General features: G+C 42.4%; 1 protein-coding gene across 1 annotated transcript in view; it reads left to right on the top strand.

Moving 5' to 3' along the window:
- Window positions 1-15,000, top strand: part of Wdr62 (WD repeat domain 62) — a gene marked incomplete in the record, with an annotated part of 170,398 nt that overhangs the window by 99,932 nt on the left and 55,466 nt on the right. The window contains 12 exon segments of the mRNA XM_074109234.1: window positions 1-93; window positions 1,357-1,425; window positions 2,295-2,399; window positions 2,852-2,962; window positions 3,344-3,526; window positions 5,982-6,142; window positions 7,535-7,670; window positions 10,296-10,457; window positions 11,000-11,109; window positions 11,329-11,424; window positions 12,577-12,685; window positions 13,276-13,416. The exon segment at window positions 1-93 is cut by the window's left edge and continues 67 nt beyond it. Coding sequence (XP_073965335.1) covers window positions 1-93; window positions 1,357-1,425; window positions 2,295-2,399; window positions 2,852-2,962; window positions 3,344-3,526; window positions 5,982-6,142; window positions 7,535-7,670; window positions 10,296-10,457; window positions 11,000-11,109; window positions 11,329-11,424; window positions 12,577-12,685; window positions 13,276-13,416 — 1,476 coding nt within the window.

Genomic DNA, 15,000 nt, shown 5'->3' with positions numbered 1-15,000 from the left:
AGCGTTACGTGCGTCACTTTCTCGCCGGACGGCCGGTATCTGGCCACGGGGGAGTGTGGGCACGCGCCCGCTGTCAGAGTATGGGACCTACAGGTGAGAAATTTAATACAACTTAGTAATTTTAAGTGATAATCATGGCAAATGTAAGGACTGCTAGTGCCATCTAGTGTCAAATAGGTCGCGCTCCCGATTTGTACATTAGTTTGAATTGAGGTATCCGGCGCCATCTATTGTCGAGTAGCAGTAAACATGATGATGTGACCTAGCCGCCTTTTTCGAGGTTCTTAATGAGGGCTATCGCGAATGAATTCGCCACTAGAGGCGCTAATGTAGCTTGAGGTCTCCGAAATGTCAAATCTCATAGTTTTTGGGTGAGCTACGCGGATTTATTTATAATTAGAATAATTTTGTGAATATTTTGCAATATCTGAAATTAATTATGGCAAATATGCGTTCCGGGGCAATAAATGTCTGTGTTTTGAGACAGTTTTCTTTCGGAAACCTTTGTCCTCCTTTTTTCCGAACAAAACGGGGACTATGCAACACTGTGGCATGCTCGATATTTTTATGGTACGGTTTTAAGGTGTATTAAATATGATTTTAATCTAATCTTTGTTTTCACGCCCGTAATAATAGACTTTGAAAGCCATACTTAAAAACCTCACGCAACAGTGCGCCATCTAGTGAGGCAAAAAACGATAGCCCTCATTTGGCTGTATGTTTTTTCATGGTTTATTATTGTACCCACCGCACTCGTAGACGGCAATCAACAAAAATACATTCTTAGATGTTAATAAATATAGCTTTGTTGATTGGAGGTCAATTTTGGTGATTTCAGTTAAAAGACTTAATTTTTTTTGTTGAGATCATGTTGACAAACTCTACAATCCATTTCTTTACGTCCTGTTTCTATGTGCTGTTATCAAAAGCAATATATGTAAGCCATCTTAGAGCGCATGAGCGTCAATCAAATAACTAGGAGTCGAAGTGACAAATCCTAATCAATCAATATCAAATTCAAATTCAAAGTAGATTGTGGGTACTTCACAGATAGTTGTTACAATTAGGTATTTTATAATCGAACCAGCACAGCCAGCCAGTTTTTGGCATACAATATTTTTTTAATTAACTAGGTACCTACTTTCACTAAGTTACATTACAATCCAATCAATACTCGCTTAATTAGGTACCTATTAAATGGATAATAATAATATTGAAATAGTTAAAATTGCATCTCAATTATATCTAGCTAGCAGTCTTGCTCCACGACTTCCAATCTCGATTACCCGGGCTCGATTTCCAGCGGATGATACTTTTTTTTAGCAGAATATTTTATATATTTTTTTATAATTCTAGGATCCGACGGCGTCCGGCGCCGTACAGATCGCGGAGTTCCCCGGACACACGCACGGCGTCAACTGCATTGTGAGTATAGTGCAGTCAGAATGAGGGGGCTTGGGCTGCAGTTCCCACTCGGGCCCACTGCGGATTTGGGAACTTCACTCGCATCATTGAATCGCTTCACAAGTTTGTGCAGGTTTTCCCGCGATGTTTCATGATGCTGAGGGGACCTATTTAGCGTCATGCAAAGCTTATATTTTTTCTTTTGTTTTGTAATTGTGATATTTTATGCTACGAGTTTAATGACGTTAAATAAATGTATATTCTTTCATTCAAATTTGCATTAAATGTGGTTAACAATAGTACATTGTGTCTAAAGGGCGGTAAATAAGGAATTACGAACGAAAGTCTATTAGAAGCCCGAAGTCGAAGACTGAGGGCTTTAATGAGTCGATGTTCGTAATTCTAGTACCGCCCGTGCGACATACAATGCTCTTCATCACATTTGCGAGTAAAATTTTATATTTCTAAAAGAAAAAATATAATTGTTCCAAATATTGGCGATACCTTAGGCTGCGGTCTTGGCAGCGCCGCCCTCCCCCTCCCTCAGCATGCGCCGCAACGTGCGTGTGGTCCTGCAGCAGCAGCGCGCGGCACGGCGCAGCGCCATCAGTACGGGCACTGACTCATGCGACCGACCTTGGGCTTCATCACAAGAAAATGTGTACGCGCAATTACTCATGCGACCGACAACGGGTTTCATGACAAGCACATTAAGGTCGAGGGTTTTATTGGGGGGGTTGCAACCAAGGCCTGCATGTTACGACACTGTTTACGAGCAAGTGTGATGAAAAAGGTCTTAAATATGTTTTCTAATTCGAAGGACTTAGCTGAATCTTCTTTTTTTCCTTCTGTTTCCACGTGGCACTAACGTAATGGTGTATTGTCGGCAGGCGTTCTCGACGTCTTCCAAGTACCTGGTCTCGGTGGGTTCTCAGCACGACATGATCGTCAACGTGTGGGACTGGCGCTCCAACCTCAAGCTCGCCAGCAACAAGGTAAAGTACTGAAGTAGCGAGTGACGAGTGAGTGGCGAGTAACGAGTGTTGAAGAAGAAGAGAACGAGTGAGAGTCATATCTGTGAGTCCTGTGGCCGTAATGTCTAAGGCACTGTCATCGCTGAAACGTAAAAAAATATTTTAATTTAGATCACAAAAATCCATATTATTTTTTAGTAAGTCTTACAACCTAGTGTTAGAACAAAGTCTTTCTGCATCTCGTGTGTTGAACCCCTCGCTGCGCTTAGGATTCTAACCTAGAATCACTCGTTGCGCTCGTAATTCAATTATAGAATCCTTCGCTTGGTGGGGATTCAAAATCAACACTCGCAGAAATACAACTTTGCTCTCTTGTTGCACAAATAACTATTGACTTTGACTCTGAAACTAAAAATATATAAAGCAAGGACATAGTTTCTGAAAAAAAAAAACTAACTGTTAGCCCCCGGCAGGTGTCGTCCCGCGTGAAGGCCGTCAGTTTTGCGGAGAACGGCAACTACTTCGTGACGGTCGGCTTCCGTCACGTCAAGTTCTGGTACCTCGAGTACTCGCGGAACGCCAAGGTGAGTGCTTACTTAAGAGCGTGTTTATTCCTGCTGAGCTGGCAACGTGGCATTTTTGTTAGTTTCTCGATTATTCCATAAAAATTGAATGAAAATCAAAAATGTTTTCTGATAGAACAACGTTTTAATATATAAGTTAATTTGTCTACTCCAATAATTATTCGTGATAGACTTTTATATTCCTTAGAAACGAATTTATGTTTTTGACCGGTTTTTGAAAGGTATGAAAGTTTTTTTTTATATGAGAGGGGGAGGAAAACGAGCAAGCGGTCATCAGTCTGATGGGAAACACCATGAACACCAACAACTTGAGAGTCACTAATCTGTTGCCGGCCTTTGAAGAAAATGAACTATTTTTTTTAAGCCCCGGTTTATTTGCAGTTTAAAGAGCCTGTGCCGCTCATGGGCCGCTCCGCGATACTAGGCGAGCAGAAAGACAACGAGTTCTGCGACGTGGTCTGCGGGCGCGGCGAGGCGGCCGACAGCACGTATGCCATCACGCGCAGCGGGCTGCTCTGCGAGTTCAACAGTAGAAGGCTGCTGGACAAATGGGTGGAGTTGCGGGTAAGATACCAGGAGGACATGGAGATGTTGAAGGTTTCGGGAAGGGATTATGAAGCTGAGGAATGATAGTGTTTAGTGCTTTGGTTTCGTAGGATCAACGGTGCCGTCATATAGCGGCTGTAATAAAGCTTACGGCTCTCTAGGAAACCGCGCCATTAAGTTTACATAGACTATGTTCTAGTGGCGTCTTTCACCGGCCGTATTACGGTATATAGGTATGGCGGCACCGCTGATTCTAGGATACCAAAGCTTAAGGCACTAGAACTGTCTGTAAGTAGAGTCGCGTATGGATTTTTGTATCTATCAATACTATCCATACTAATATTATAAATGCGAAAGTGTGTGTGTTTATATGTATGTCCGTCTTTCACGTCGAAACGGAGCCACGGATCGACGTGATTTTTGGCATAATAGAGATAGTTTATGGGCCAGAGAGTGATAAATATATCAAAAATATACCGAATTACCGAATTCCACAAAAGTTAGTAATAAATACAACAAATTGTATAACCACCGACTAAATACTACATTCTGCGTGTGAAGTTTGCTCAGAGAGTTCAACAGCAAAGAACTGCTGGAAATATGGGTGGAGTTGTGGGTAAGCTACCAGGAAAACATAGAGATACTTATTGAAGGTTGCGCGAAGGGATTATGTTATGTTATGTGATGTGATAGTGGTAGCCTGTGAGCGTTTTCAGATTAGCCGATACCGATATCGGGACAAGTAAAATGTATGAAATATGTACCTGTCTCTCAGATTATCCGGTCCGATATCGGGTCATATTTCATACATAATCTGAAAACGTTCTGACAGTGGGTCGTGTTTACAAGGCACGAGAAATGTCTGTAAGTTTTAAGTTAGCCCGTGACTTATGTATCTATCCGGTGAACTGCCTGGCAGTTATGCTATTATTATTTTGAATGAATATATTTCTCCGCGAGTAGGCTGCTGGGCAAATGAGTGGAGTTGCGGGCAAGCTACCAGGAGAACATGAAGATAATGAAGGTTGCTTTTTGGTTGGTTGTTGGTGGGAAGGGTGTTGATGGGATTATGATATGAAGCTGAGGAATGATACTCCTCTAGTCAGGCTGTCGACTTGGTTGCTGAGTGGCCCGTCTGGCAGCTCGCCTTCTCTCCGGTAAGGTGTAAAAGCCGTCTGAGAACAGCAACAGTCCGTTCGAAAAAAAATGATAGCCTGACAGCGGATAGTGTTTAGTTTAGCAAGATACGAGAACTGTCTGTGAGTCTGCTGTAAGTAGAGACGCGAATGGATTGTCGTATATATCAGCACCGGCTAGAATAATTTTACGTATGGCAGTTATACTAGGATTAGATTGTTTTGCGAGTTAACAGTAGACTCTAGACGACTGCTGAACAAATGGGTGGAGGTACGGATAAGCTACTAGGAGAATATGAAGATGTTGGAGGTTGCGCGAAGGGATTATGAAGCTAAGGAGTGATAGTGACACCCTGACAGCGGATAGTGTGTAGCAAGGGTACGTACACGTACGAGGTTCGTGAGTAACAAACACATTGCTCGCAAAGCGGCTACGCACATCTCTGATGGAGACGCACCCTAAAGGCTTCACTTTTCGAATACGAAACCCAAAACAACCTACTCTTACTTCTGATGACCTTCCAATCGTTCAAAGGTTACGTTAATTTTAAGGTTAAAGTGGAAGAGAACCCGTAAGGGATAAGTTTGCCTTTGTACATCTTTCTCTTGTTAACTTTAAATTTTCATGTGTTTTTATCTTTTTAACTCCCGACGCAAAAAGAGGGGTGTTATAAGTTTGACCGCTATGCGTGTCTGTGTGTCTGTCTGTGGCACCGTAGCTCTTAAAGTTATTTGAAAGTGGGGTTTCTAACAATGGTTCGTAGACATGTTTCATCAAAATCGGTTCAGCCGTTTTTGAGATATTGAACTTGGAAGTGACAAAGTCTAAGTTTTCCAACTTTTTGTTAAGTATGTATGTGTCGTAAGATAGGTATAACTTAGAGAGCCGGGATCCGCCCTGGCATGGTCAATGTGGCCATAACAAGTGGGATCCGGGCAGAGAATGAAACTATTTTGAAGAACTAACAAAAGCACTAATTGTGGTCAAGATAAAACCAAAACAATACGACACTCATTCACTAAAATCTTAGAAATGCAATTATCATAACGATTCACAATAACTTAAGGAAAAGCCTAGTTAATAATAAAGAAACGCGTAACAGTTCCTGAGACTGTCGACTCGGGCCAGACTTCTTTTACAAAATTGACAATTGACAGATCGCTTTTCCCGCGTCCAGATCCTAAGCTCTGTCAAGCGCCACGCATGGCAACACTGGCGTTTCGTAAGTGCTATAATGCCATTCCTGCCATTCCTTATTAAACCACGCATGATAATGACCAATACTCATAATTCTATATTGTATACAATACAAGCTAAGTTGCGTTTTATGTTAAAGACGCCGTCAGCCAACTGCATGTCCATCGGCGCCGGGTACATCTTCGTGGGCTGCGCGGAGGGCCTGGTGCGCTGCTTCGCGCCCGACAGCCTGCGGTACGTCACCACGCTGCCGCGCACGCATTACCTCGGCGTCGACGTCGCACAGGGACTCAATATCAAGTGAGGACACCGCTTTACTTATCGCTGTGCTCCTAATTATTACCATACTCATCCTCATACTCAACCTCATCCTCACCTAAAGTCATTCTCAACAATGCTCATACCGAGTACTGCCTTTTCGCAATGCAACGTTTGGCAACCTGTTTCATTTCGCAACTTTTCGTTTCGCAAACTCTAACCCCCTTATTCATAAACGACAATCAAACCTATTTTAGTTAAAATGCCGCTAAAATTCGTTTGTCCTTATCTGTCACTTCGACATTTGTATTTGTTAGAAAGGGACAAAGCATTTGTTAGTTAACATAGGCTTGTTAAGTTTTATGAATAAGGGGGTAAAGCTGTAAATATTTCAGGAATTATTTCAGAGGCATCGTGTACAACCCTTTAGGTTAGGTTAGGTTAGTTTTATAAAAATCCTGAAATATTTACAGTTTCAGAAATATTAAACAGTTGGGAAATGAAGTTTTGCGAAATGAAACAGGTTGCCAAACGTTATTCGCCGAAACATTAGTAAACCGCTCATACTCTTACAATAAAGTTTATAGGTAGATTCATTCACGATGACGCGTGCCGTGGTTTTTATTAAAATGTCATTAATGGCTAATTTTGACAAAATCACGCGTCTTCATAGATGGCACTAGGTATATATTCATACTCATATCCATCTTCATTATCCTATTCACATAATACTCATCATCATAACCAGTCTACTCTTACTTATCCTCATTATCTTACTCATACCCATCCTCATACTCATACTCATTCTCATTATCCTACTTACTCATCCTCATAACTACACTACTCATCCTCGTCAGTCCTTGTTGTAGTTGTTATTGTCCGTTTTTTGAACCAACGTTCCTCTACTTTAAGTCAAAACACTAGGCTATCATAACACTACAATGGTATTAAACCAGAGATTCTATTCCCAAATTCAAAAGAAATTGATACGAGATTCCCTAACATCTCTCTCACTCTCCTATTAGTAATACGCGTAATATTAACGTGAGCGGGACGGCACCACATAAAGTTCGAATTTCAAACAACGAAGTATAAAGCCCGGTTCAGACTTGCAAGAAAAACAATGCTAGTTGCATTACATTTCCGTAAGCCAAGGAATCTGTAGTAGTCAATCGAGCCACATCGAGCGCCGCAATATTCGACCGCTTACTTTTTCAACCTCGTATCTGGCCACATTTAATTGCTTTAAAATCATCTTTATGTTAAGAGTGATAGTGTTGATTTGTTGTACACAATTCGGGTAGATACGAGGTTGCGAAAGTATGGTCTATATGCAACTTTCACGATTTTTCTTGCAGGTCTAAACTGTGCTTAGACGAGACCTTTAAGGGCAATGTATTCAACTTTATTAAATCACAATGTATGTTGTTTCAGCCACATGTTCACCCAACCTCCGAACGCGCGGTATCCCGACGCAGTCGCCCTGACTTACGACGATCGCAACCACAAACTCACCTGTGTGTACAACGACCACAGTCTGTATGTGTGGGACGTGCGCGACATCAAGCGGGTAAGAGCCTTGAGGTTATGATAGCCTGGTATTGCGACTGACTTGTCTGAACCACCCCCTCCATGAATTATTTCACACATTTAGGGGGGAGGAGTCAGGCAATTTGTAACAAGGGGGGAGGCAACAAACGCATTTTCTTTATTTTTGATGGCACTAGGGGCTTCCACACAAAATGGCGAATTTAAAGATCTGCAAGCTCGCACGCACGACACAGTCATTGTAAAAACTTACGATTTGATTCGCATCTCTCTTATCTGCGATATTTTTGTATTTACCACCAGGAGACCCACTTGCTCGTTTGCCATCCTGTCGTATAAAAAAAAAAAAAAACCTGAACCAAAGGATTGCCCATGGTTTGCCACACGAAGTCGTATCGCAGCAATGAGGGCTATCGTTTTTTTGTCTCACTAGATGGCGCACTGTTGCGTGAGGTTTTTAAGTGTGGCTTTCAAAGTCTGTTATTACGGGCGTGAAAACAAAGTTTAGATTAAAATCATGTTCAATACACCTTAAAACCGTACCATAAAAATATCGAGCAACCACAGTGTTGCATAGTCCCCGTTTTGTTCGGAAAAAAGGAGGACAAAGGTTCCCGAAAGACAAAACTGTCTCAAAACACAGACATTCACTGCCCCGGAACGCATATTTGTCTTAATTAATTTTAGATGTTGCAAAATATTCACAAAATTATTCTAATTATAAATAAACCCGCGTAGCTCACCCAAAACTACGAGATTTGACATTTCGGCTACACTAGCGCCTCTAGTGGCGAATTCATACGCGATAGCCCTCATTAGCGATGCGCCGTCATATCGCATTGCATCGCAGTTGTGTGTGTGTGTGTGTGAGCCTAATGTCAATGAGGGCTATCGTTTTTTATCTCACTAGATGGCGCACTGTTGCGTGAGGTTTTTAAGTATGGTTTTAAAGGCTGTTATTACGGGTGTGAAAACAAAGTTTAGATTAAAATCATATTTAATACACCTTAAAACCGTACCATATAAATATCGAGCATGCCACAGTGTTGCACAGTGTTTTGTTCGGAAAAAAGGAGGACAAAGGTTCCCGAAAGACAAAACTGTCTCAAAACACAGACATTCATTGCCCCGGAACGCATATTTGCCATAATTCATTTCAGATATTGCAAAATATTCACAAAATTATTCTAATTGTAAATAAACCCGCGTAGCTCACCCAAAAACTATGAGATTTGACATTTCGGAGACCTCACGCTACACTAGCGCCTCTAGTGGCGAATTCATACGCGATAGCCCTCATTACATTCTTCATGAGGTGCATGAAGAAATAACGATCAGTGGGACGTGTGACATCAAGCGAGTATGAGCGTCGGGTTTATGATGGCCTAGTACTATTGGTGTTTAGTACACGAGGTTTGACAGCTATCAATTCATCCCATGTATCCTCCCTGCATCTTATGTGCGTCCCATTGCTGGGCACAGGCCTCCCTTCATAATGAGAGGGCTTGGGCCATGGTTTCCACGCAGGTAATGCAGGTTTCATCACGATGTTTTCCTACACCGTAAAACTCGTGGTTTTGGAATGTAATTTCGCACATGAATTTCGAAAAACTCAAGAAATGCGAGCTCGGGTTTGAACCCACGATCTCAGCTTGAGTGACCATGGCTCAAATCGCTAGACCACCACGGCATTAATTTTTGCTTAGCATTTTTATTGTTTCTCCTATTCGCAATGAGGGCTATCGCGTATGAATTCGCCACTAGAGGCGCTAGTGTAGCGTGGGGTCTCCGAAATGTCAAATCTCATAGTTTTTGGGTGAGCTACGCAAGTTTATTTATAATTAATTAGAATAATTTTGTGAATATTTAACATTGCCTGAAATTAATTATGACAATTAGGGCAATTAGGGCAATGAATTTCTGTGTTTTGAGACAGTTTTGTCTTTCGGCAATTTTTGTCTACCCTTTTTTCCGAACAAAACGGGACTACGCAACACTGTGGTTGCTCGATATTTTTATATTTTTTGCGGAACTTTCTTATCATAAAACCTAACCAACAAAAAGTTGGAAAACCCCCGACTTTGTCACTTCAAAGATCAATATCTGAAAATGGCTGAACCGATTTTGATAAAACATGTCTTAGAACCATCACTAGAAAACCTGCTTTCAATTAAAAAAAAATCGCAATCAAATTGGTCCACCCGTTTAAGAGCTGCCTTGACACAGAAACACAGACACACAGCGGTCAAACTTATAACATCCCTCTTTTTGCGTCGGGGGTTAAAAACAAACGTAACCTAACCTACTGTGTCCTGTAAAAACATGAGAAAATAAATTTTAGGTTTCCGAGAAATTTGAGAGATGATAAATAAAAAAGTAGACAAACAATTCTGCGAAAAGGCAGAACCCGGATTAGCACACGTTACCACAGATAAAAAGTTTCTTCCACGTTTCTTTCAACCAGTAGCGGCTTTAGGGTAGGGCGCGGTGGGGCAACCGCCCAGGGCGCCTGAAGCCACCTTCTAGAAAATTCCCAAAAGTTGTGTGCGCCTTGGAAATTTCGCCCAGGGCGCTGGAAAAGCTAAAACCGGCACCGCTCTCAACGCTGACAAAGCAACGAAGCACTGAGTTGTCGCTGTGCCCACAGGTGGGCAAGTCCCACTCGGCGCTGTACCACTCGGCGTGCATCTGGGGGGTGGACATGGCGCCCGGGGGCGCCCTGCCGGCCGGCACCTTCGCCACCTGCTCCAGCGACGACAGCGTCCGTCTCTGGACGCTGCACGGGCGGGCTCCCAACATCTACAGCAATGTGAGTACTGATTTAACATTTAATTAATAACCTAACCTAACCAACAGAAAGTTGGAAAATCCCCGACTTTGTCACTCCAAAGTTTTTGATAAAATATGTCTAAGAACCATCGCTGGAAAACCTGCTTTCAATTGAAAAAAAAAAACCGCATTAAAATCGATCCACCCGTTTAAGAGCTACGGTGCCACAGACAGACAGACACACAGACATACAGACACACATAGCGGTCAAACTTATAACACCCCTCTTTTTGCGTCGGGGGTTAAAAAGGTTGGTAATTGGGTAGTTCTTGCGTAAAAAAATGTAGTTCTGGAGTGGGGGGGCTCATGACGTCACTCCGTGCTAAATTGTCGTTTAACTGGCTTCATCATTTTAACCAACTCCAAAGAAGGAGGAGGTTCCATGTTCGACTGTATGTATTTCTTTATACCTATGAAACTCCATTTTTTATTTCGAAAATTACACTTAATTATGAGGTTTCCTTTACGTCTCTGCTGCTAGGACTCGTTGATCTTACTGCTTTCAACTTCTTAAAATTCCAGGAACTTAATAAAGTGATCTACATCGATCCAGACCTGAAATTCCTGAAGGATGCCGACTTGAGCGCTGACAAGGACAAAACGAAGTCATACGACGACAAAACTGGCGTCCGGTAAATAAATATTAAATATATTGACGATCTTCCATATAAAGTTTCATCCCCTATTTCACCCCCTCACAGGAAGAATTTTTAAAAACGCGCGAAAAAATATCTATTTATCTCTTAATTCCCACTATATATACATCACTAATTTTGCCAAACTGTGTCATTGTTATCGAATACTGTTTGTGGGTCTATTAGCATCGTAGTAAAGTGCTATGTTTGTTCCAGTTGCATCCGCATAAGTCCCGATGGCGCTCACATCGCGGCCGGCGACCGCGCCGGCAACGTGTGGATACACTCTGCCGCGGGATCGCTTCTGCACAGGTATTGCAGCGCCAACTATTGTCGAGTAGATGAACTAATTAGCTCGGTAGCGCCATCTATTACCAAGTAAATGACATACACGGCCATCCCTTTCACTTGTATTGTTACGACATCTATTGTCGAGTAGATGAACTAATCAGCTTGGTAGCGCCACCTACTGTCAAGTTAATGAACTAACCAGTTCGAATTTATAACGTCATCTATTGTCGAGTAGGTGAACTAATCAGCTTGGTAGCGCCACCTACTGTCAAGTTGATGAACTAACCAGTTCGAATTTATAACGTCATCTATTGTCGAGTAGATGAACTTTTTTTTTTTTTATTTTTTTATTCGACTGGATGGCAAACGAGCAAGTGGGTCTCCTGTTATTTTAGTGCCATCTATTATCAAGTAGATATACTATTCGTTTCGCAATTACACTGGGTATTGTATTGCCATCTATTATCGAGTGGATGTACTATTCGTCTCGCTGTTGCACTGGTACAGTACGATTACTTGGAGTTCACTTGACAGATGGGCGTGCCTTAAGTCAATTTCCAACTTTGACGTCATACAAATAAAATAGTTTTTACATAATCTGTAAACGTGGGTAGCGGTATACTAAAAATGGCTTTATTTGAAAGTCAAAGTTGAAAATTGACTGAAGGCACGCCCATCTGTCAATTGTTAACTCGAATTAATCAAACTGTAATATATTACCATGTATTATCGAGTGGAGAAACTACTACTACTAGAAAACCGCCTATCCGGCTGGCATATCAATGTGGATGGCATGTCAAATTGTTGGATAGGGAAAGGATTTTTGGAGCGTCAATAAGTATTCCTTCAGCTTGCGCAATACAGCAATATTAGAGGGCCAATTAAGTATTCCATTTTTCCATTTTACAATGTTTTGTCGCACATGAATTTTGTAAAAAAACTGAGGTGCGGCCGCATGCAAGCACAGTACAAAATAGCTTGTATACAAAATGATAAGTTTTCAAAATATTACTTTCTGCCAAGTTGTTTGTGGGGCATTTTTCTTAGCAATGATGGTTTCTCAGCGTTAATAGTAAAGAAAAGTGACATGTCATAAAGCTCTCTGCGGCCTGCTTACACTATAATCTTTCTATTTGTTCAACAATTACTATTTTATTGATTATTTGGTTACAGGTTAGAGGCGCACGACGCAGAAGTCCTTTGCCTGGAGTACTCGGCTAAGCCCAAGCTGCTGGCGTCGGCGTCGCGCGACCGCCTGATTCATGTCTTCCTGGTCGACCGGGTACGTGCCGCATACTTTGCATACATTGACCGGCTGTTATTGTTTCTAAATCGCGCCAGCGGTAGGATGACCTACATTTGATATGATTTTTTTTAATTAATCTAAAGCGCCCATTTTTTAGCGCACCCTCTTTTATTTACTGTCTGATAGCTTTTACTCGAGCCAGCATTCCATTCCAATTTCTATCTTACTCTAACTATTGATTGCGTCCGGCCTACTACGAAATTCGAAAATCGAAGTTCGTGTCGTTCCGTCCCTCTTGACACTTATACTATAATACGAGAGTTAGAGGGGTGGTACGATACGAACTTCGATTTTCGAATTTCGGAGTAGGCCCTCTGTGCGTTTGTCGACGTTTGCCAAACGTGTGGACCCAGCCAGTATTAGATCGGTCTTTTACTATTACAACCAGTTTTCCGTTTTCAAAAAGACAATGTTTTCTTTTTACACATAATTGACCCGTGATCCGTGATTGAATTCTATCTGACGTGATGAAAAGTGCGGTGTAGGCCAAGGTGTATCTCACTGGTTCAATAACAGCCTATTCACTCTAGCGTGGATCTCACTTAAATAATCGTCGTACTTCGTAGGGTTACCAGATTCTCCAGACCCTGGACGAGCATTCTTCTTCAATCACGGCTGTTAGACTGCTGCCCGCGACGCCTCCCGCCGCCCCGCAGCTGGTGTCTTGCGGCGCTGACAAGACCGTGCTGTTTAGAAGACTACAGCCCGTGAGTATCTTCTGCTATGCTATGGTTGCCTGGTACTGCTGGTATTGATAGAAATCAGATCCTTCAGACCCTGGAATTCCTCTTCATCACGGCCTTCGGGACTGCTGGCGATGACGCTAAGTGAGTATACATAAAAGCCTCTGCCTGGTTACTGTTAGATGTCATGTCCTTCAGAACCTGGAGTTCCTCTTTCATCACAGCTGTTAGACTGCTGCCAGCGACGCCCCCCACCGCCCCGCAACTGGTGTCCCGCGGCTCTGATAAGACCGTCCTGCTTAGAATGCTGCAGCCCGAGAGTATCTCCTATTATGCTATGGTTGCCTGGTACTATTGTAAGTCAGACTTCCTTGCCATCCGACTGCTGCTGGCAATGCTGAGTGAGTGTCATAAATAGCCTTCTGTTGTGCTATGGTTGCCTGGTACTTTCGGTGCATAAATAAATAAATAATCTTTGAATGGATAATAGAGGATAATTATCCATTATCATTATCAACTTGCCGATCCCTCCTCTGCCTGTCATTCACGATGACGCAAATAATATAATGATAGATATACAATGTCATTAATGTCTAATTTTAACAAAATCACGCGTCTTCGTGAATGGCAGTAGGTAATAGCCAATACCTTTATGACGCTGATAAGTACTACGGATATGAGTTTCGTGTTAACGCAGTCTGAATTACAATCGCTTTCACCACTTCTTTCTGTTACGCGGTATCGCGTTATATATCGGATGAGGGTTGAAAGAGATGGTGAATGCGATCGCGAGCGTCTGAGACGTTAGACAATACGGCCTCTCTGGTTTCAGAAGGTTTAATCCTCAATACTGTAGCTCCCTGTTGTGCTACGGTTGACTGTGTGTGTATGTATGTGTGCGTGCGTTGCGTGCGTGCGCGCGCGTGTGTGTGTGCGTGCGTGTGTGTGTGTGTTGTGTGTGTGTGTGTGCGTGTGTGTTACTCCTTCACCAAGATCTCCTTCACGCTAAATTGGCGGCGGAGCAGTGGAGGACGCGGGAGGGGGCGAGGGTTACAGCACCAGCCACCCAGACCCAGAGCTCTTTTTATGTGCGTTGACTTATACTGTAGATAGCTGGACGTTTGGAATAACACATAGGCTACTTTTTATCCCGATACTCCCACGGGATAGGGATAAAATCTCGAAATAACAACCGCTGGGCTTAGAGTCATGAAATTTGGTATGTACATGGTAGCTGGACGTCTAAAATAACACATAGGCTACTCTTTATTCCAATATTCCTACGGGATAGGGATCAAATCTTGAAATTTCAAGCGCAAGGTTTAGAGTCATGATATTTTCCACAGCTGTTTTTGACACATCCTCAATGAAGACCACAATATAAATTTTGGGAATTCATTAGGATATCCCAGGAGATTTTGTAAAATCCCGGAATTTCAGTTGTAACCAGATCGAATAGTAAAGTATACGCGTGCGAAGCCGCGGGTAAACTCTAGTATCTAAATAATCCGTTGGATGAAGGTGAACTCTATACGTATATGGACAAGCATGGTGGTGCCGCCCGCCGCCGCAGCTGGTGTCCTGCGGCGCTGACAAGACCGTGCTGTT

Source organism: Choristoneura fumiferana, chromosome 28, assembly GCF_025370935.1.
Source record: "Choristoneura fumiferana chromosome 28, NRCan_CFum_1, whole genome shotgun sequence".
Lineage (NCBI taxonomy): Eukaryota > Metazoa > Arthropoda > Insecta > Lepidoptera > Tortricidae > Choristoneura > Choristoneura fumiferana.
This window is presented reverse-complemented; position numbering and strand designations above follow the sequence as displayed.